This window comes from Papio anubis, chromosome 4 (genome assembly GCF_008728515.1).
Source record: "Papio anubis isolate 15944 chromosome 4, Panubis1.0, whole genome shotgun sequence".
Taxonomy (NCBI): domain Eukaryota; kingdom Metazoa; phylum Chordata; class Mammalia; order Primates; family Cercopithecidae; genus Papio; species Papio anubis.
The window spans coordinates 55,921,864-55,944,349 of NC_044979.1; the positions used below are offsets into that span (position 1 = coordinate 55,921,864).

Sequence of the window (22,486 nt, forward strand, 5' to 3'; positions counted from 1 at the left end):
CTCCCACCACCATGCCTGGCTAATTTTTGTATTTTAGTAGAGATGGGGATTTCACCATGTTGGTCAGGTTGGTCTCAAACTCCTGACCTCAAACGATCCACCCGCTTCGGCCTCCCAAAGTGCTGGGGTTACAGGCGTGAGCCATGACACATGGACTAAAAAAGTTCTTAAAAATTTAAGTTTATAAAGTAAAAATGTTCTTTGGGAAGTTGAGGCGGGAGGATCACTTAAGGCCAGGAGCTGAAGACAAGCCTGGGAAACATAGCAAGGCCTCATCTCTACTAAAAATTTTTTTAAAAATTAGCTGGGCATCATAGTACACACCTGTAATCCCAGCTACTAGGGAGGCTGAGGCAGAAGGATCACTTGACCCCAGAGTTCGAGTTTACAGTGAGCTAATTGCACTTCAGTCTACACAACAGAGAAAGCAGCTATCTCTAGAATAAATAAAGTAAAAAAGTTACAGTTAACTAAGGCTAATTTATTATTGAAGAAAAAAATAAATTTAGTGTAGCCTAACTGTACAGTGTTTATAAAGTCTATAGTAGTAATGTCCTAGGCCTTCACATGCACTCACCACTCATCACACTGACTCACTCAGAGCAACTTCCAGTCCTTCAAGCTCCGTTCATGGTAAGTGCCCTATACAGGTGTACCATGTTTTATCTTTTATACCATATTTTTACTGTACCTTTTCTGTGTTTAGATATACAAATTCCATTGTGTTACAATTACCTACAGTTTTCAGTACAGTAGCCTGCTGTACAGGTGTAGCCTAGGAGCCATAGGCTACCAAACAGCCTCAGTGTGTAGTAGGCTGTACCATCTAGGTTTGTATAAGTTCACTCTATAATGCTCACATGACAACAAAATTGCCTAATAACACATTTCTCAGAATGTATCTCTGTCATTAAGTGATACATGACTGTACTTAGATTTTCATCAAATTTTCACCACATAACTATGAGTCTGCCCATTAGGCAGCATGCAGTTAGATCTGGGAGTGTATAGGTATTATTTTTATTCCCGTTATGTTTTTTGTTAATATTCTATGAATTTTAACAGAACTTTCTTAATTTTCATGACATATAAAATGAATATCTAACACTGAAATTTGATCTTATGAAGACCACCCTCTCCTACTCCCCTATTCTTCCTTTTTCTAGTTGGCATCTCGTGCCTTTAGCTTGTAGCATTCATCCCTATACACGGTCTAATTGCAGTGTCCTCCTTGATGCCATTCTGGTAAAATTTAAAGGAAAACTTCACCAGCATTAATTTTTTTATTCATTAAAACAACAAACCTTGGCCAGGCGCAGTGGCTCACGCTTGTAATCCCTGCACTTTGGGAGGCCGAGGCGGGCCAATCACCTGAGGTCAGGAATTCGAGAGCAGCCTGGCCAACATGGCAAAATCCTGTCTGTATTAAAAATACAAAAAAAAATTAGCCAGGCGTGCTGGTGCATGCCTGTAGGCCCAGCTACTCAGGAGGCTGAGGCAGGAGAATCGTTTGAACCCGAGAGGCAGAGGTTGCAGTGAGCCGAGGTCACGCTACTGCACTCCAGTATGGACAATAGAGCGAGACTCTATCAAAAAAAACAAAAAAAACCTCAACCAATGACAAATCTTAAAAAAATAGTATCAGCCACCAGTGTAGCCAGATATAATGAAAAATGTACAAAAGCTATTCACATTTGTGGGACTGAGAATTTGTTGTTCTAAAAGAGTACACTTAAAATGTACATACCAAACAAAATTCCTATTTACTCCAGTCATACGAAGTTAGTTTTAAATTTTGCATAATAATATATGTATTCAGTTTATTTTTAAGTTCAAGAATTAGAAAGCAGCTCTTCTAGAAAATTTAAAAATCAATTTTACCCAGTGACAGGACTAATGAGTGTTCCTAAATGATTTAATGAAGTCTTTTTAAACAAAATGTCTGTATCATATTAATGATAAGCAACTAGAAGAAAAAAAGATGTCAAACATGAGAACGTAATAATGGAAAAGTATAAAAAAGCTAAAATTTCCATTAAGTGTACCACATTTCTACTTTTGTATGGAGAATGGCTATTCATCTGACATAGCAAAATGCAGCCTCCTTACCAGTCACTGTTACAACATCATCTTTATGAGCTTCAGTCATTTCCTGAACATGGACTTCTGAGTTCACATCAACCTCTTTCCCTGATAACTGTAAATGAGCTTCAAGTGAAGATGGAACCTTGACAATAATAGAACCTGTAATAAATGTAAAGGAGAGTTTAGTAATATAAAGAAATCAAAAGTACCAGAGTCTATTATAAATTTGACTGAAAGGGTAGCATTGCTCCTGGGACACTGTTTTTACTCCTCAGCATACAGTATTTATTTAAACCTTTTCCTTATTCCCAGGTGCTCAAAGTTCCCTTACTCTCAAGGCATTCACGGTAACTTCTGTCAAGAATATGGGTTATTAGCACATTATTAACTACTAGTTCTTCTTTTGCCAGTAGAACTACCCAGCTCATCCAACACCAGAAAGTGAGTAATTTATTACACATGTAGCTTATAGATAGGATTTACCATTGAGCATTTAATATGAGCCAGACCCCTAATTACATTATGTTTTAATCCCCATATTAACTTTATGAGTTTTTTTTTTATTATACTTTAAGTTCTAGGGTACATGTGCACAGCATGCAGGTTTGTTACATATGTATACATGTGCCATGTTGGTGTGCTGCACCCATTAACTCGTCATTTACATTAGGTATATCTCCAAATGATATCCCTCCCCTACCCCCTCCCCACAATAGGACGCGGTATGTGATGTTCCCCTTCCTGTGTCCAAGTGATCTCATTGTTCAATTCCCATCTGTGAGTGAGAACATGTGGTATTTGGTTTTCTGTTCTTGCGATAGTTTGCTGAGAATGATGGTTTCCAGCTGTATCCATGTCCCTACAAAGGACACGAACTCATCCTTTTTTATGGCTGCATAGTATTCCATGGTGTATATGTGCCACATTTTCTTAATCCAGTCTGTCACTGATGGACATTTGGGTTGATTCCAAGTCTTTGCTATTGTGAATAGTGCCGCAATAAACATACATGTGCATGTGTCTTTATACAACATGACTTATAATCCTTTGGGTATATCCCCAGTAATAGGACGGCTGGGTCAAATGGTATTTCTAGTTCTAGATCCTTGAGGAATCGCCACACTGTTTTCCACAATGGTTGAACTAGTTGACAGTCCCATCAACAGTGTAAAAGTGTTCCTATTTCTCCACATCCTCTCCAGCACCTGTTGTTTCCTGACTTTTTAATGATTGCCATTCTAACTGGTGTGAGATGGCATCTCATTGTGGTTTTGATTTGCATTTCTCTGATGGCGAGTGATGATGAACAGTTTTTCATGTGTCTGTTGGCTGTATGAATGTCTTCTTTTGAGAAGTGTCTGTTCATACCCTTTGCCCACTTTTTGATGGGGTTGTTTGTTTTTTTCTTGAAAATTTGATTGAGTTCTCTATAGGTTCCAGATATTAGCCCTTTGTCAGATGAGCAGATTGCAGAAATTTTCTCCCATTCTGTAGGTTGCCTGTTCACTCTGATGGTAGTTTCTTTTGCTGTGCAGAAGCTCTTTAGTTTAATTAGATACCAGTTGTCAATTTTGGCTTTTGTTGCCGTTGCTTTTGGTGTTTTAGACATGAAGTCCTTGCCCATGCCTATGTCCTGAATGGTATCACCTAGGTTTTCTTCTAGGGTTTTTATGGTATTAGGTCTAACATTTAAGTCTCTAATCCATTTTGAATTAATTCTCATATAAGGAGTAAGGAAAGGATTTCCAGTTTCAGCTTTCTACTTATGGCTAGCCAATTTTCCCAGTACCATTTATTAAATAGGGAACCCTTTCCCCATTTCTTGTTTTTGTCAGGTTTGTCAAAGATCAGATGGCTGTACATGTGTGGTATTATTTCTGAGGGCTCTGTTCTGTTCCATTGATCTATATCTCTGTTTTGGTACCAGTACCATGCTGTTTTGGTTACTGTAGCCTTGTACTATAGTTTGAAGTCAGGTAGCGTGATGCCTCCAGCTTTGTTCTTTCAGCTTAGGACTGTCTTGGCAATGAGGGCTCTTTTTTGGTTCCATATGAACTTTAAAGCAGTTTTTTCCAATTCTGTCAAGAAAGTCATTGGTAGCTTGATGGGGATGGCATTGAATCTATAAATAACCTTGGGCAGTATGGCCATTTTCACGATATTGATTCTTCCTATCCATGAGCATGGTATGTTCTTCCATTTGTTTGTGTCCTCTTTTATTTCACTGAGCAGTGGTTTGTAGTTCTCCCTGAAGAGGTTCTTCACATCCCTTGTAAGTTGGATTCCTAGGTATTTTATTCTCTTTGAAGCTGTTGTGAATGGGAGTTCACTCATGATTTGGCTCTCTGTTTGTCTGTTACTGGTGTATAAGAACGCTTGTGATTTTTGCACATTGATTTTGTATCCTGAGACTTTGCTGAAGTTGCTTATCAACTTAAGGAGATTTGGGGCTGTGACGATGGGGTTTTCTTAATATACAATCATGTCATCTGCAAACAGGGACAATTTGACTTCTTCTTTTCCTAACTGAATACCCTTGATTTCTTTCTTTTGCCTGATTGCCCTAGCCAGAACTTCCAACACTATGTTGAATAGGAGTGGTGAGAGAGGGCATCCCTGTCTTGTGCCAGTTTTCAAAGGGAATGCTTCCAGTTTTTGCCCATTTGGTATGATATTGGCTGTGGGTTTGTCATAAATAGCTCTTATTATTTTGAGATACGTTCCATCAATACCAAATTTATTGAGAGTTTTTAGCATGAAGGGCTGTTGAATTTTGTCAAAGGCCTTTTCTGCATCTATTGAGATAATCATGTGGTTTTTGTCTTTGGTTCTGTTGATAGGCTGGATTACGTTTATTGATTTGTGTATGTTGAACCAGCCTTGCATCCCAGGGATGAAGCCCACTTGATCATGGTGGATAAGCTTTTTGATGTGCTGCTGGATTCAGTTTGCCAGTATTTTAATTGAGGATTTTTGCATCAATGTTCATCAGCGATATTGTTCTAAAATTCTCTTTTTTTGTTGTATCTCTGTCAGGCTTTCGTATCAGGATGATGTTGGCCTCGTAAAATGAGTTAGGGAGGATTCCCTCTTTTTCTATTGATTGGAATAGTTTCAGAAGGAATGGTACCAAACCCTCCTTGTACCTCTGGTAGAATTTGGCTGTGAATCCATCTGGTCCCGGACTTTTTTTGGTTGGTAGGCTATTAATTATTGCCTTAATTTCAGAGCCTGCTATTGGTCTATTCAGGGATTCAACTTCTTCCTGGTTTAGTCTTGGGAGAGTGTGAGTGTCCAGGAAATTATCCATTTCTTCTAGGTTTTCTAGTTTGTTTGCATAGTGGTGTTTATAGTATTCTCTGATGGTAGTTTGTATTTCTGTGGGGTCGGTGGTGATATCCCCTTTATCATTTTTTATTGCGTCTATTTGATTCTTCTCTCTTTTCTTCTTTATTAGTCTTGCTAGCGGTCTGTCAATTTTGTTGATCTTTTCAAAAAACCAACTCCTGGATTCATTGATTTTTTGGAGGGTTTTTGTGTCTCTCTCTCTCCTTCAGTTCTGCTCTGATCTTAGTTATTTCGTGCCTTGTGCTAGCTTTCGAATGTGTTTGCTCTTGCTTCTCTAGTTCTTTTAATTGTGATGTTAGGGTGTCAACTTTAGATCTTTTCTGCTTTCTCTTGTGGGCATTTAGTGCTATAAATTTCCCTCTACACACTGCTTTAAATGTGTCCTAGAGATTCTGGTATGTTGTATTTTTGTTCTCATTGGTTTCAAAGAACATCTTTATTTCTGCCTTCATTTCGTTATGTATCCAGTAGTCATTCAGGAGCAGGTTGTTGAGTTTCCATGTAGTTGAGCGGTTTTGATTGAGTTTCTTAGTCCTGAGTTCTAGTTTGATTGCACTGTGGTTTGAGAGACAGTTTGTTATAATTTCTGTTCTTTTACATTTGCTGAGGAGTGCTTTACTTCCAACTATGTGGTCAATTTTGGAATAAGTGAGATGTGGTGCTGAGAAGAATGTATATTCTGTTGATTTGGGGTGGAGAGTTCTGTAGATGTCTATTAGGTCTGCTTGGTGCAGAGTTGAGTTCAATTCCTGGATATCCTTGTTAATTTTCTGTCTCATTGATCTGTCAAATGTTGACAGTTAAAGTCTCCCATTATTATTGTATGGGAGTCTAAGTCTCTTTGTAAGTCTCTAAAGACATGCTTTATGAATCTGGGTGCTCCAGTATTGGATGCATACATATTTAGGTTAGCTCTTCCTGAGATGAATTGATCCCTTTACCATTATGTAATGGGCTTCTTTGTCTCTTTTGATCTTTGATGGTTTAAAGTCTGTTTTATCAGAGACTAGAATTGCAACCCCTGCTTTTTTTTGTTTTCCATTTGCTTGGTAGATCTTCCTCCATCCCTTTATTTTAAGCCTATGTGTGTCTCTGCATGTGAGATGGGTCTCCTGAATACAGCAAACTGATGGGTCTTGACTCTATCCAATTTGCCAGTCTGTGTCTTTTAACTGGACCATTTAGTCCATTTACATTTAAGGTTAATATTGTTATGTGTGAACTCAATCCTGTCATTGTGATATTAGCTGGTTATTTTGCTCATTAGTTGATGCAGTTTCTTCCTAGCATCGATGGACTTTACATTTTGGCATGTTTTTGCAATGGCTGGTACCTGTTGTTCCTTTCCATGTTTAGTGCTTCCTTCAGGATCTCTTGTAGGGCAGGCCTGGTGGTGACAGAATCTCTAAGCATTTGCTTGTCTGTAAAGGATTTTATTTCTCCTTCACTTATGAAACTTAGTTTGGCTGGATATGAAATTCTGGGTTGAAAATTCTTTTCTTTAAGAATGCTGAATATTGGTCCCCACTCGCTTCTGGCTTGGAGAGTTTCTCCCGAGAGATCTACTGTTAGTCTGATGGGTTTCCCTTTGTGGGTAACCCGGCCTTTCTCTCTGGCTGCCCTTAACATTTTTTTCCTTCATTTCAACTTTGGTGAATCTGACAGTTATGTGTCTTGGAGTTGCTCTTTTCAAGGAGTATCTTTGTGGTGTTCTGTGTATTTCCTGAATTTGAATGTTGGCCTGCCTTACTAGGTTGGGGAAGTTCTCCTGGAGGATATCCTGCAGAGTGTTTTCCAACTTCGTTCTATTTTCCCCATCACTGTAAGGCACACCAATCAGACGTAGATTTGGTCTTTTCACATAATCCCTTATTTCTTGGAGGCTTTGTTCATTTCTTTTTACTCTTTTTTCTCTACACTTCTCTTCTCGCTTTATTTCATTCATTTGATCTTCAATCACTGATACTCTTTCTTCCAGTTGATCGAGTCGGTTACTGAAGCTTGTGCATTTGTCACGTAGTTCTCGTGTTATGGTTTTCATCTCTATCGTTCTTTTAAGGACTTCTCTACATTGGTTATTCTAGTTAGCCATTCGTCAAATCTTTTTTCAAGGTTTTTAGTTTATTTGTGCTGGTTACGTCATTCCTCCTTTAGCTCTGAGAAGTTTGATCGATTGAAGCCTTCTTCTCTCGACTCGTCAAAGTCATTATCCATCCAGCTTTGTTCCATTGCTGGCGATGAGCTGTGTTCCTTTGGAGGGAGGAGATGCGCTCTGATTTTTTGAATTTCCAGCTTTTCTGCACTGCTTTTTCCCCATCTTTGTGGTTTTATCTGCCTTTGGTCTTTGATGATGGTGATATACTGATGGGATTTTGGTGTGGGTGTCCTTTCTGTTTGTTAGTTTTCCTTCTAACAGTCAGGACCCTCAGCTGCAGGTCTGTTGGAGTTTGCTTGAGGTCCACTCCAGGCTCTGTTTGCCTAGGTATCAGCAGCAGAGGCTGCAGAAGGTAGAATATTGCTGAACAGCGAGTGTTTCTGTCTGATTCTTGCTCTGGAAGCTTCGTCTCAGCGGTGTACTCAGCCGTGTGAGGTGTGAGGTGTTGGTCTGCACCTAGTGGGGGATGTCTCCCAGTTAGGCTACTCAGGGGTCAGGGACCCACTTGAGCAGGCAGTCTGTCCATTCTCAGATATCAACCTCCATGCTGGGAGATCCACTGCTCTCTTCAAAGCTGTTAGACAAGGACATTTACCTCTGCCGAGGTTTCTGCTGCTTTTTGTTTAGCTATGCCCTGTCCCCAGAGGTGGAGTCTACCAAGGTAGGCAGGCCTCCTTGAGCTGTGGTGGGCTCCACCCAATTCAGTCTTCCCAGGTGGTTTGTTTACCTACTTAAGCCTCAGCAATGGCAGGCGCCCCTCCCCGAGGCTCGCTGCCACCTTGCAATTAGTGCTAGCAATGAGGGAGGCTCCGTGGGTGTGGGACCCTCTGAGCCAGGTGTGGGATATAACCCCCTGTATGCCGTTTGCTAAGACCCTTGGTAAAGTACAGTATTAGGGTGGGAGTTACCTGATTTTCCAGGTGCTGTGTGTCTCAATTTCCTTTGGCTAGGAAAAGGAATTCCCTTCCCCCTTGCGCTTCCCAGGTGAGGCGATGCCTCGCCCTGCTTCAGCTCTCGCTGGTTGGGCTGCACCCGCAGACCAGCGCCAACTGTCCGACATGCCCCAGTGAGATGAACCTGGTACCTCAGTTGAAAATGCAGAAATCACCTGTCTTCTGTGTCGCTCATGCTGGGAGCTGGAGGCTGAAGCTGTTCCTATTCAGCCATCTTGGGCGTGCCCCCTTGAGGTATTATTATCACCTCAATTTTACAGATAAGAACTTGCTCAAGTTCTCACTAGTGGTAGTGCTGGAACCTAGACTCAGCTCAATAATTACAAAGCCCATGCTTTTAACCACCATGGTATTTCACACATTGCTATCCCATCATAGTACAGGACTTGTGACCTCATCATTATAACACAACTAGAACACTGAGCTCTTGTGCTTTCAGATATGTCTTGTGTGTAACAAAAAATAACAATAGAAAAGGATTATTTGAATTCCAACTCACTAATATTTCTTTTGAGTATATTACAGGCTTTTGGATAAGATAAGACACTCAACCTGAATTTCCATACAACCTGGCTGTAATTCAAGCTTCTAAAGGAGTAAATCAGGAAAAGTACTCTGTTAGGTATGGAATCATTTTTCAAAACAATTATGAGGGTTGCATTGTAAATTCACCAGCACACTCCTATTTCAGAAGTTTTTCTTTCTGTTTTTCATTAAATAAAGTAGGCAAAAGGCCCCTGCCATAAAGCATTAACCCATCTCTGTGGACTAAGATGGTCAGGATGGGGTTTAGGATGCATTTACTTATGGGTGACAGTTTTCCTTCCAATCTGGCTAACATCAGCTTAAGCTTCCTTAAGTCATTTCTTAGTCTTCCTAACTGGATCTAGAAGTTTGAGATAAGCATGATAAACTGTTCTGTTCTAAAAAAAAATTAGGGAACAATGCACATCACTACAACTAGTTTATTTTATTAAGAAATAAATTGCAGCCAGGCACGGTGGCTCATGGCTATAATTGCAGCACTCTGGGAGGCCAAGGTAGGTGGATTGCTCGAGCTCAAGAGTTCGAGACCAGCCTGGACAACATGGCGAAACCCTGTCTCTACCAAAAAAAAAAAAAAAAAAACTGGGTGTGGTGGTGCACAACTGCAGTCTCATCTACCTGGAAGGCTGACCTCCCAAGCTTAGGTGATCCTGATGAGGCTGCGGGGAGCCATGATCTTGCTGCTGCACTCCAGCCTGGGTGACAGAGTGAGACCCTGTCTCAAAACCAAAAACAAAAAACCAAATTGCTTTCCAGGGTTCAAATGTAAACTACAGACAGGAGATTCCCATAACAACATATGCGGGCTTTAGGAAAAAACAAAACAAAAACAACCCTGGAAGATTTCAGGATAAATAGAAGATATGTTTTTCTACCAAACATACTTTCAAAAGTAGAAAATCATGGATTTAAAAAACTTTTTTTGTAGCGCTTGATATCTCTAAATGTATGAAGTTTCAAGTGTACTAACTTTATGAAGACTTGTCTCTGTTCTTAAATGCATAACATGATCTTAGATTTTTGAGATCTTTAAAAATGTTAAGCAACACAAAGATTTCTACCCCATCTCCCTCCACATCTTTAAAAACCAAAAATCACCACTACCAAAACTCCATTACTGTTTGTGAATGAAGAATTTTCATGACTTGAAAACCTTCCTAATATCCAGTCTTTAACACTAACTTTTTTAGAAAGGAGAGCTCTTGTTATGTTCTTTAACCTCTTTTCACTTCATAAAGTTCTTCATGGTTGACATCAGTATTATCCTCTTAAAAATTCAAATGTGAACTAACAGCACCATTTATTGAAGGCATATTATTTTAAAATTAGTGATTTATCCCAAGGACAAAATGTTAAGTGGAAAAATCAGTACTCAGATTCAGGTGTGACTCCCAGGCCCAAGCATAGCCTTTCTGAATGAATTAAGAAGGTCACTATATTAATTCTCATAAGGTGAAAGAAAACAAGCATTATATATTTTTCCACATCACAAAATGGTGAAGACCTAAGAGACTCCAGTGGCTGGCTCTGAACCCTACAGCAAGACAGTGGCAGAGTTGGAATGGATTCCAGATGTCTTTGCTAACCATTAAGAAAGAGTTACTGAATAACGTTCCATTACTCTAAAAAGTTACTGTTCCCAAGTGTATTGAGAATTCGGAGGTCTGAAGTAAGACAGAAATCTTTGTTTTCAGTTGTCTTTAAGCTTCTGCCAGTAACATGGTCCCAGTAGAAGAAAACATAAAACTGTAATCTTAATCAAAATTTGCAACATCAAATACTATTTCAATAGTTTCAAATACTATTTCAAATAATACTAAAAAATATTTTAAGTGAATAAAGACTAACAATCTTCAAAAGTTTTACAGTTTCCTGTTTGTTTTATTTTGCCTACCATGCAAAACATTAAATTACTTTTATGTAAGAGCTGCTTATTCAAAACTTTGTTCTTACTCTGTTACTAGTTATATTAACAATATATCCCCTTTCTCCTTGGATCTTTGTAATAACGGAGTACAATTATATAACTTACATGCCATTTATAATTTACCCTGAAGAGTATTACCTAAAGCTCTTAGATTTAGTGAGGACATAAGTTTATCCTATTTTAAAGGGAGAAAATATGATATTGAGAAATCACACCAGTGTATCAGCAATAACTGAGGTTTCAGACCTCTGTGTTTTGCAGTTTTCACACTGACAAATTCTAGAGATGGATTAAAAAAAAAAACTATTAAATCAATATGGTAAAGAAACTACTAATAGCAGGAACAATCAGTCTCTGTGAAGAAATATTTTCCTTGTTAAACATCTGGCCAACATGCAAGAGCTTCTAGACTATTTTAAAAATTTTTTTATACAGAGCTACAGTTCTTAACTTTCTGCAGCCAAGCCACTTCAGCCCCTATGGCCAGCCTACTTCACCCAAGTCACTTGTCAACACGTATGTGTACATCCATGTGTGCAGAAGAACAGACAAATTCATATTTAGCTTTCAGATGAAAAGTATACCATTTTAAATGAAAGAGTTGGACTCAGAATAAGTTGTGTCAGAAGTTAAATGATACAGACATATCCTAAGTCTTGATACTTTAAGAGACTAAATAATCACTTTAGAGGACCTTCCTGTGTGATACTTTTATTTAAGGATCACACTTTGAAAACTGTTACTCTATACTGATTGCCTGAGAAGTTCCTTTTACAGGCTGGCAGAAAAGCTCCCAAAAGAGTGTATGGCAGCGTTTTTCCTTCAAAGATTATTCTATTTCAGAATAGATTAAACTAAAAAATTCACAGAGTAACATTTTAAAATTCCATAACAACAGTCAAAATACTCATTTTTGTTTGTACTACAAAGAGAAAGATAGTCTGCATGGCTATCTATCCCAAAAGTTGTAAAGATCATTGGTCTAGAGAGCCAGCAGACCAGTGCCTTTAAATCAGGTTCTATCTGAAGATATTTTCTTGAAATCACTATGTCAGTATAGATAATTTGACCATCTGTTTCCTGAGTGTTACATAAACCTTCCTTACATCATATGTCAAAATAAAACATTCCAGTTCACTAACCTTCACTAACCTTTATGGGATTTCAATTCCACTGTCCCCAGTTGACTGACATAAACATCTATAGCACCCTGATGAGCTGAGGCTTTTAGACATCCAGAAGATGAATCTAGGAAGAAGAAAAACCGTAAGTAAAATCATTCTTACTTGATGAATGGAATTATAAACTTGAAACAAAAGGCTCTGCTTTAGCACTAGGATAAGGGGCTAAGAATCTTGCAAGGTTTAGTATTTCCTCATAACAATGCCATTGTTTGCACTTAAACGTAAACAGTATCAGAAATCTAGAAATCTATTAAACTAGACAACTAATTAAAAAATCTATATCTACATTAACCTGAATAACTTATCTCTAAACATTTACTCTAAAACTTAATGAATAGGAAGGAGAGTCTGCAAGTAATGGATCCTGAAACCACTAAGCACCATGGATATTTTTAGTTTTTTATCATCTTGATACATTTAGTAAACTTTCAATAATTACCAAAGAATTCTACCTCATGTATAGTCACATACAAGCAGTAGCAAGGCTAACAAAAATCAAAACCTCTTATAATTTCTCCTTGTAGCAAATTTGCTAATACTAAGAAGTACTCCTAATAGTAAAAGATTACTCTACATAAAGTTGTTGAATTTCTTTTTTTCTGTAGAGACAGGGTCTCGCTATGTTGCCCAGGCTGGTCTCTGACTCCTGGGATCAAGTGATACTCCTGGGATTACAGACACAAATCACTGTTCCTGGCTTGCTGCATTTCTTTAAGGGGCAGAAAGGCAGGGAATAATTTGAAGAATAGCTTGTTTATATCTAATAATTCTTTTCAAGTTTCTGGAATTGAACAGTATCGTTAAGTGTGGATAAGAAAATAATAAAGGTAACCCTGATTTGACATTCAAATTTCCCTATGTTGTTGATGACTCCACTTTTCAATCAACCAGTATTTCAAGTTCAAGTGAAAACAGTCAGAAATAAGGAAGTAAGAAAATGAACTTGAAGAGTCAGTACTAAGTGGTTTTTCCTTCTTCTCTTTCTCCCATGGCAATTGAATCTTTAATTTAGTATTCTATCTGACTGCCTGGAGAAGGCCAAAGCATATTCTTTTTAGAGAAGCCTCTTAAAAAGCATATTTTATCAGGAGGTTTTATTACTTCAAAGTGGAAACAAAGTAGGGAGTGTGGTGAAAACTATGCCAAAAATATACTTTCTACAAAACAGAGAAAGAAAACATTTGTGTGTGTGTATGTGTGTGTGTGTATATATATATATATATATAGAGAGAGAGAGAGAGAGAGAAAGGAGCCAACATTTTTCTTTTAAAAAAATATTAACAGACTTCAAACAAAGACAATAAATTTGGAATAAACTGTGTAAAATCTGGCTCCCATATCATTTATAATAATTTATTTCCAATCTATAATGGAAAATGCCCTTTATCAGATTCAATTTATTTAGTTTTCAAGTGTCAAAAGTAAACACTGACGTTGGGAAATGAAACCACTAGAAATAAATGACACAGAATAGCTGGACAAAATGAACATTTCACTGCTTATGTACCAACAGAACTCCTTTTTAAACCTCTTACTGCATCCTAAAAGAAGCCAAGTAAAAATTACATTATGCTAAAAAAAAGAAAAGTGCAATACACAAGGTGTGTATTATTCCAGTTTGAACAAAGTAAAATAGCTGAAACATTAGTTTGATTTCTCGCTTTCTCAAGGAGGGGAAAAAAAACACGGAATTTTTATGTGGCTCATAAACAATAGTTTCATTTATTTTTCCCTCCAAATGAGAAATAAATGACAGCTAAATAATTATATCCTAAGCCACAAAGTAATTATATTCTCATGTTATTTGTGTTGATCTCTAATAATGGCTTATCCTTTGGAGGCTGTCAAAAAATTAAAAAATGAAAACTCAAGATGTTTTTGAAAAAGAAGGCAACGGTGATACTTTAAAACTATGTAGCAAAACAAGCCCTATTTTTTTGTTTAACACAAATTATCACAACCAAAATTAATTATCAAGAGTAAAATTAAGACTTCATCCACAGAATTTCATTCTTTTGGAGTTTACATAATGGAGAAATTCTATAGATCTGGGAGAAAGTCCTGTAGATCTAATGTATAGCATGGTGACTGTAATTAACAATACTGTACTGTAAACTTGAAATCTGCTAAAAGAGTAAATCTTAAACAAATTTTCATCATACACATAAAATGGTAGTGAGGTGAAGTGACAGATATGTTAACTAAACTGTGGAAATCATTTCACAATATATATGTATATCATCATATTGCATGTACACCTTAAATATATATGGTTTTGTCAATTATGTCTCAATAAAGACAGTAAAAGCAAAAAAAAAAAAAAAACACCAAACAAAAAACACAAAAGAAACCAACATAAATCTACATTGTAATGTGTTTAGTTCAGTGCTTTGAACATGGGCACTGAGTAAATGATAGATATTTTAAAGAAAGGGCCAGGTGTGGTGGCTTATGCCTGTAATTCCAGCACTTTGGGAGGCCGAGGCAGGAGAACTGCTTGAAGCCAGGCATTTGAGACCAGTATGGGCAACAAAGTGAGACCTTGTCTCTATTTTTTTAAATAATAAATAAGTAAATAAAATGTTAAAAGAAAAATCAGTCAGTATAGTTGGCCATATTAATAAACTAAAGGAAAAATGATCATTTCAATAAATTGAGGAAATGTATTTGACAAAATTCAACACTCAAGTCACAACCAAAGAAAGTAAAAAAAGAGAAACTTAATTTAAGCAAACAAGGAATAAAAGGTAACTCTCCCAATCTGGTAAAAGGCATCTATTAAAAATCTATAGCTAACATCACACTTAATGGTAAAATAGTAAGTGCCTTCCCCCTAATACTGGGGACAAGGATAGGGATCAAGTGCAGGGAACCACACTCTCATCACTACAACTCAACGTTATACTGAAGTTCATAGCTAGTCGGATAAGGCAAGAAAAAAATTAAAGTAATAAAGATAGGAAAGAAAGAGGTAAAACTATATGTACAGATGAAAATGTCTGCTCAGCTAGGAAATGATTCTAGATTCGAGAAAACCACTATTAGAAAGAATAAATTTAGCAAGGTCACAAAATACAAGGTCCATATATAAGAATTATTTATATATGGGCTGGGCGCGGTGGCTCACGCCTGTAATCCCAGCACTTTGGGAGGCTGAGGCGGGCGGATCAGGAGGTCAGCAGATCGAGACCATCCTGGCTAACACGGTGAAACCCCGTCTCTACTAAAAATACAAAAAAAAAAAATCAGTCGGGCATAGTGGCGGGCGCCTGTAGTCCCAGCTACTGGAGAGGCTGAGGCAGGAGAATGGCGTGAACCCGGGAGGCGGAGCTTGCAGTGAGCCGAGATCGCGCCACTGCACTTCAGCCTGGGAGACAGAGCGACATTCCCGTCTCAAAAAAAAAAAAAAAAAATCATTTGTATTTACATATATCAGCAGTAGACAATTAGAAGCAAAGTCTTAAAAACTGTCTCATTTATAACAGTGTTAAAAACACAAACGAATTTAACTAAAAAAAGTGCCAGACTTCTACGTTGAAAATTACAAAGCAATGCTGAGAAAAATTAAGGAAGATCTAAATAAATAGAAATAGCTACCTACCATGTTCATTAATTGGAAGATTCAATGTGATTCAGTGCAATCCCAAACATAATCACAACTGTACTTTTTGGTAGAAATTGACTGGAAAATCAAAGGACCTATTATATCCAAAGCAATCTTTAAAAGGAACAAATTTGGAAGACTTCAACTACCTGATTTACAGACTTACCAAAGTTACAGTAATCATGATATTGTGGCACTGGTATACAGCTCAACAAACAAATCAATGAATTAGGAGCAAGAGATCAGACATTGAGCCACACTTATATGGTCATTTGATTTTAGACAAGGATACTAAAGTAATCCATCAGAGAAAGGAAGTTTTTTCAACAAATGGTGATATAAAAAATTTTTTTAACTGGCAATAATAAATGTTGATGAGGATGTGGAGCAACTCAAATTCTCATACATTGTTGATGAGAGTATAAAGTGGAACTTTGGGAAAAAGGTCTGGTAGTTTATCATAAAGTTAAACACAGAACCTACCTAGTCAACTCAGCAATTCCACACCTAAGTATTTACCCAAGAGGAAAAAAATATATAAATCCCTAAAATGACTTACATTAGTATATTCATAGCAGCTTTATTTACAGTTGCCAAAAAAATTAGAAATAGCCCAGGTGTCCATCAACAGTAGAATGAACAAATTAAGCCTTCTAATAGCCTGCTTTCACTTCTGAACCCTTCTGGTACATTATGAAATAACAGCTAGGTTGTTCTTTTAAAATATAAATTATATATCACTTCCCTAACATCCTGTTATAGTTGGAATAAAGTCTGAACTCTTGCCCTGTCTCCAAGGTCCTAAGATCTAGCCTTACTTACCTCATATCCTACCACTTTCCCCATAAGCCAGCCTTCTATTCCCTGAAAATAATAAACTTCCATTTTCAAGGCCTGCACTTGCTGTTCCTCTATCTCGGGAGCCCTGTATCCAGAATTTTACATAACTCTTTGTCATTACTCTGGCTTTAGTTTAAATGTACCCTCTCCAGACCACCCCCAATTGCCTAACTGATGTAGCTTTCTTTTCCCCAATCTCTATTCAGTTACCCTTTCTTATTTCTTCATTGTACTTACCACAAACTAAAATTACCTTTTGTTATTTATATGCTTGTTGTCTTTCTTCCCAGGGCTCAGAGAAGTGAGGTCTCTGAACACAAAAACTATGTCCTGTTGACCAATATGTTCCCTAGTACCTAAAAGAATTCTTAATACATGGCAGATACTCAGTAAATACATGTTGACTAACTAGTTATTGGTATTCACAAGGTTGTCTTCAAATGTTAACACATTTGGAGACCAATAAACAGTGACATTATTTATATCTTTCTTTCAAAGACTTAATTTAGATATTTGAAGAATTCAAAAAATTTATAAGATCTTTCTTTTTTTTCAGAGAAGTTTAGCAAGAAATATAAGACATTTCTTAATACTAGCTCAGGCAATTTTTTTCGAGTGGACATAGTTAGTACATTAGTTCTGCCTATATTTGACTTGTGATCCTGTCAAGTTCATCAGTTAAACTGTAGACTTCATTTATTCTAATAAAGTCATCACAAATATACCTATTTTTAAAAGTGGGCAAAATACATGAACTAGTAGCTTAGCACGTACCTACTGTGATGTTACCCATCTTGCTTTGTAATGTTATATTACCTGCAAAAAAAGAAAAAGATACTTTCATGTACTAGAGACAATCTAGAAAGGAACTGTGATACATAGCAATGCTAAAACATGGATGAATATCTACAATGTTATTTTTGTGGGCAATTTTTCCAGTATCACAAATCCAGTCAAAGATTTAGCTGTAGTTCTGAAATAACTAGCCTTAGGTACCTCTGCAAACCTTCTTTCTCTACTACCAAACCTTAAGCTTTTATAGCATAATTACAAATCACCATACCTACTGGCACAGAGGAAAAACAATACTTCTAAAACCCATAAGTGAAAAAAAATTACTGAAACATAATCACTATACGTTTTCAACCTAAATATCAATGTATTTACCAGATCACACAAAGCCAAGTTTTCAACCAAGTAACACTAAAATATGGTATGGAAAAAAAGAATTACGTTTATTTTTCAGGCCACTTGCCATGTCTATTAAAGTAGTTTCTGGGCCAAGAATTAAAGTCGTTTGAGATACAAATAATGAATACATGGAGGTATGACTAACAAAACAGAACAAAGAAGCTTCAAAGGTTTCCGTCTTAGTGAAAATATGTTTCCCATGATAGGTATGGAATATTGCAACCATTCTTCCCAGCCCCTTTCCCCTAATACCAAAAGTAGTAGGATTATTCTTCATATGTGTGTTTGTATGTATAAGTATTCCTAAAATCAGGAACTCATATTTATTCTACTGAAAATATAAGCAATAATGTTATCTCTTCTAAAATAATTCCAAAACTACACTAAAAAGTAAAGGAATAACTTTGGCTTCAGAATTAATCTTCAGTAAACTCATTTTATCTCATTTCATATACCTTATGAATACTGACTTGTATCAGTATCTGGGAAAAAGCAAAAAAGGCACTGGATTCATTTACTCAACAGCCAGATGCACCTGATTGCAAAAATCCATCTAAAGGTCTAATATACCATCATATTTCCTGTGAGTGTATGAACAAGGAGTATATTTGTGTATGAATAAAAACTTGGTTTGTGTACTGAAGCTTATAGGATTACTATTTTTTTTTTCATATTTTAGATTCAGGGATACACATACAGGTTTTTTACCTGGGTATATTGTGTGATGCTGAAGTCTGGGGTACAAATGGTCCCATCACCCACGTACTAAGCATAGTACCCAATAGATTTTCAACCCTTGCCCCATCCCTCCATCCCCCATCTAGTAGACTCCAGTTTCTATTGTTGCCATCCTTATGTCCATGATTATCCAATATTTACCCCCCACTTATAAGTAAGACCATGTGGTATTTGGTTTTCTATTCCTGTGTTAATTCACTTAGGATAATGGCCTCCAACTGCATCCATGCTGCTGCAAAGGATATAATTTCATTCTTCTTTATGGCCACATAATATTCCATGGTGTATATGTACCACATTTTCTTTATCCAGTCTACCACTGATGGGCACATAGGTTGATTATATGTCTTTGCTATTGTGAATAGAGCTGCAGTGAACATGTTGAGTGCATGTGTCTTTTTGGAAGAATGATTTATTTTCTTTTGGATATATATCCAGTAATGGGATTGCTGGGTTGAATGGTAGTTCTGTTTTAATTTCTTTGAGAAATCTTCAAACTGCTTTGCACAGTGGCTGAACTAATTTACATTCCCACCAACAGTGTATGAGTTTTCGCCTTTCTCCACAGCCTCGCCAGTGTCTGTTGTTTTTTGACTTATTTTTAGTAATAGCTATTCTGACTGATGTGAGATGATATCTCATTGTGGTATTGATTTGCATTTCTCTGATGACTAGTGATTTGGAGCAGATTTTCATGTTTGTTGGTTTCTTGTACGTCTTCTCTTGAGAAGTATCTGTTCCTGTTTTTTGCTCATTTTTAATAGGGTTATTAGTTTTTTGCTTATTGATTTGTTTAACTTCCTTGAAGATTCAAAGGAACAAAGGATATTAAACCTTTGTCAGGTGCAGAGTTTGCAAATATTTTCTCCCATTCTGTAGGTTGTCTATTTACTCTGTCGATAATTTATTTTGCAGTGCAGAAGCTTTTTCATTTAATTAGATTCCACTTGCTTGGACATGGCCTATAAATGAATCTGAAGGGGTGACTCTAAAACCTTTTGTTAAGACCCCAGAAAGATGGTGGTACCTCATGGTATTAATCAGTTACACCAAAAAAAAAAAAAATTTAAAAAGATTAAGACCTCACAGATCCTCTCAATCAAATAGACCTAGAAAGCTTGAGGGCATTAACCTCAATATTGCTACAGAAACCCATATTTTGAAAAGATTTTTGGGTGTGGCTTTTGTCTAATGGAATGAAAGCCAGTGAGATTCACAGAAGACTGACAAAGTTTTTGAGACAATTATATCAGTAAATATTGCAACTTGGACTGAAGGGGACAGTGACAGTACAAAGTGAAATGAGACCACTGGACCCTCAAAATTCTACTAGCAGGAAGCAGACTGAGAAAACTACTCAACTGTAAAGATGTGCTACATTTCATAAAAAAGGATGAATGACTTAGAGGGTGGAACCAAGAGCTCAGTGGTCGAAACCTAGAACCATGAAGAATTATTCCCAGGCCTTGAGATCTAATAAAAGAACCTCTAACATTTGCCCACCTGAAAAAATCACTATGGATCAGTGACTCCTTTGTGCCTCCCATTTCAACAAGAAAGTCCACAGTCATTATCCAATGCCTGTCCACTCTGTTTGGTGTGTAGGTGATGTGTGTGTGTGTGTGTGTATGTTTGGGAGGTGGGTAGAAAACTTGTCTCTTTAGTTCATCAGTCTTCAGATTCGCACCTGAGGAGCTTCATTTTCACCTGGAGCTGATTTTGATGCAGAGATTCTGGCCTTTCAGCTGATGCATGATGGGATGATACTTTTGGGAACCTTGGGAGGAAGAGAGTATATTTTGCATGTAGGAAGGACATGAATCATTGGAGGGCCAGAGGACACAGTGGCTATCCAAAACCTCATAGAATATCTGGAAAGATGCACACATGAAAAGTTAAAAATCAGTATATATTAATAATTTTAATATCCTAAGTGGACAGCATGACTCAGGTGCCACAGCACTTACAGGAAAGAGACTAAAATGACCTAGCTTGGACAGGGAGGTTTAGTCATATAGAAGGTATCACTTGAGCTGAAATTTGAAATGTGAGTAAAATGTTAATATGCTGAGAAAAAAAACATTTCCTGGGAAAATAAATCATATAAGCAAATGTAAAAAAGCAGAGCTATACATACTATGTTTAAATAATGCAGATCAGATAGGCTGGAGCAATGAGGCAAGTCTATGAGGACAGGAATCACATCTTTCTTATTTAGCTTCATATCTGGGAACTTAGCACAGTGCATAGTACATAGTAAACACAATTATTTTGTGAACAAATAAAAAGTTTGGAAAAGTAGGCAAAGAGCAACATGTGGTAGAACCACAGAGTGCTAAGTCTACTGACTATCCTACACCAAAAATGTCAGTGAAGAATTTCAAGATGGATAAAAATATAAGAAAACCATGCTTTAAGGAGATTCCCCTAGTGTGAGACAGTGGGTGTTTCCATACTCAGCATTCTCTTTACTGCTTGTTGTGGTTTGAATGTTCCCCCAAAAGTTCATGTGTTGGAAACTTGGTCCCCAATGCAGCAATACTGTGAGGTGGGACCTTTGGGAGTTAATTGAGTCATAAGGGCTCTGCCCTCATGAATGAATTAACCCATTCATGAATCAATGGATTAATGGGTCATGGAGGGAGTAGGTTAGCTATCACAAGAGTGGGTCTGTTATAAGAGCCAGTGTGGGTGTCTCTCATGCAGCCTCTCTCCATGTGAAGCCTGAGCCATTTCATGACTCTGCAGAGCCCCTATCAGCAAGAAGGCTCTCACTAGATGCAGCTCCTAGACCTCAGACTTCTCAGCCTCCAGAACTGTAATATATAAACTTTAAAAATCACTCAGTCTCAGGTATTCTGTTATAGCAACAGAAAACAGACTAAGACACTGCTCTAACTCCTGAACAATAAAAGATGAAGCAGACAGGTCCCTGATATTTGTAACTTTATTAATAAAGAACTATGATAAAGTTTTACAGTCATTTAGCTAGTGAATCCAGTCACCCACTCATCAAGGCAATGGAGCTTTACTGTTTTACACTAGTCTTTAATAATGCAGTAAAAATTTACTATTTTTTTAAATAAAAGTATGGTCTTTTTTAAAAGGCCAATCATTAGTGCTTGTCACAAAAGTGAGGAGGTCTTGAGAAAATAATGATTCTTTGAACCAGAAAATAGAAGTTTTAGATCTATACGAAATGAGGGTTAGTTGATTATAGTGGGACCTATAGAGTCTCAGATAACATTCTTCATGAATGTTAGAGTCCTACTGTATACTAAAAGCATAATGGAGCAACAACAACAAAAACCCAAGGAATTAAGGAATCATTTCAAATACTGTATGGTTATATACTATATAGTTATACACTTCAAAATATTTTTGTCAATTCTAAATAAAACAGTAAACAAAAACTTATTTTCAACTCATATCAAAATATTTAGAAAATCTCTACCTTAAACAGAAATATTCTAAAGTCATTAGAAAACACAAAATGGATGCCTTGCCTCAAATGCATAGTGGAATAAAGTATTATATTTAAAAGTATACAAAGCAACAAAATGGGCATTATTAGCAAAATTTTCTATATTTTGGTTTCACCTACTTCATATCACTGAAAATAATAAATTAATTATTTGAGAGGAGTAAATCTTAGTAAAAGTTTCTTTCCAATAAAGCAGACACCAGATGGTCTGTAATAACTATGTGTGCTTACCCTACTCTCAAGTTATATAACTTTTCCACAAATCCCAGTATTTGAGAAAATAGATAGTTTTTCTTAGCTTGTAACCTTTCATTCTAGCATGGTCAGAGGAAAAAAATACGTAATCAGTTTAAAGATAAACATTGGTTTATTTTTCTTCACCAAAAGAAATGTGATTATGGTTAAAGCACATATAACTCTTATAATCCAAA

The 22,486-nt window shown here is 36.9% G+C and overlaps 1 protein-coding gene across 7 annotated transcripts in view; it reads right to left on the minus strand.

Annotated features, from left to right (window-relative positions):
• Positions 1-22,486, minus strand: part of FAM185A (family with sequence similarity 185 member A) — a 170,057-nt gene that overhangs the window by 127,277 nt on the left and 20,294 nt on the right. For 5 of the 7 annotated variants that reach the window (XM_017957029.3, XM_009203570.4, XM_009203567.4 and 2 more), the window contains exons 5-7: positions 17,417-17,458; positions 12,167-12,262; positions 2,110-2,244 (exon numbers count right to left, since the gene is read on the minus strand). In XM_017957029.3, the coding sequence (XP_017812518.3) occupies positions 2,110-2,244; positions 12,167-12,262; positions 17,417-17,458 (273 nt within the window). Of the gene's footprint in view, positions 1-308; positions 438-2,109; positions 2,245-12,166; positions 12,263-17,416; positions 17,459-22,486 lie in introns of those variants that run through there. The other 2 variants (XM_021935325.2, XM_021935324.2) reach the window with 2 other exon arrangements.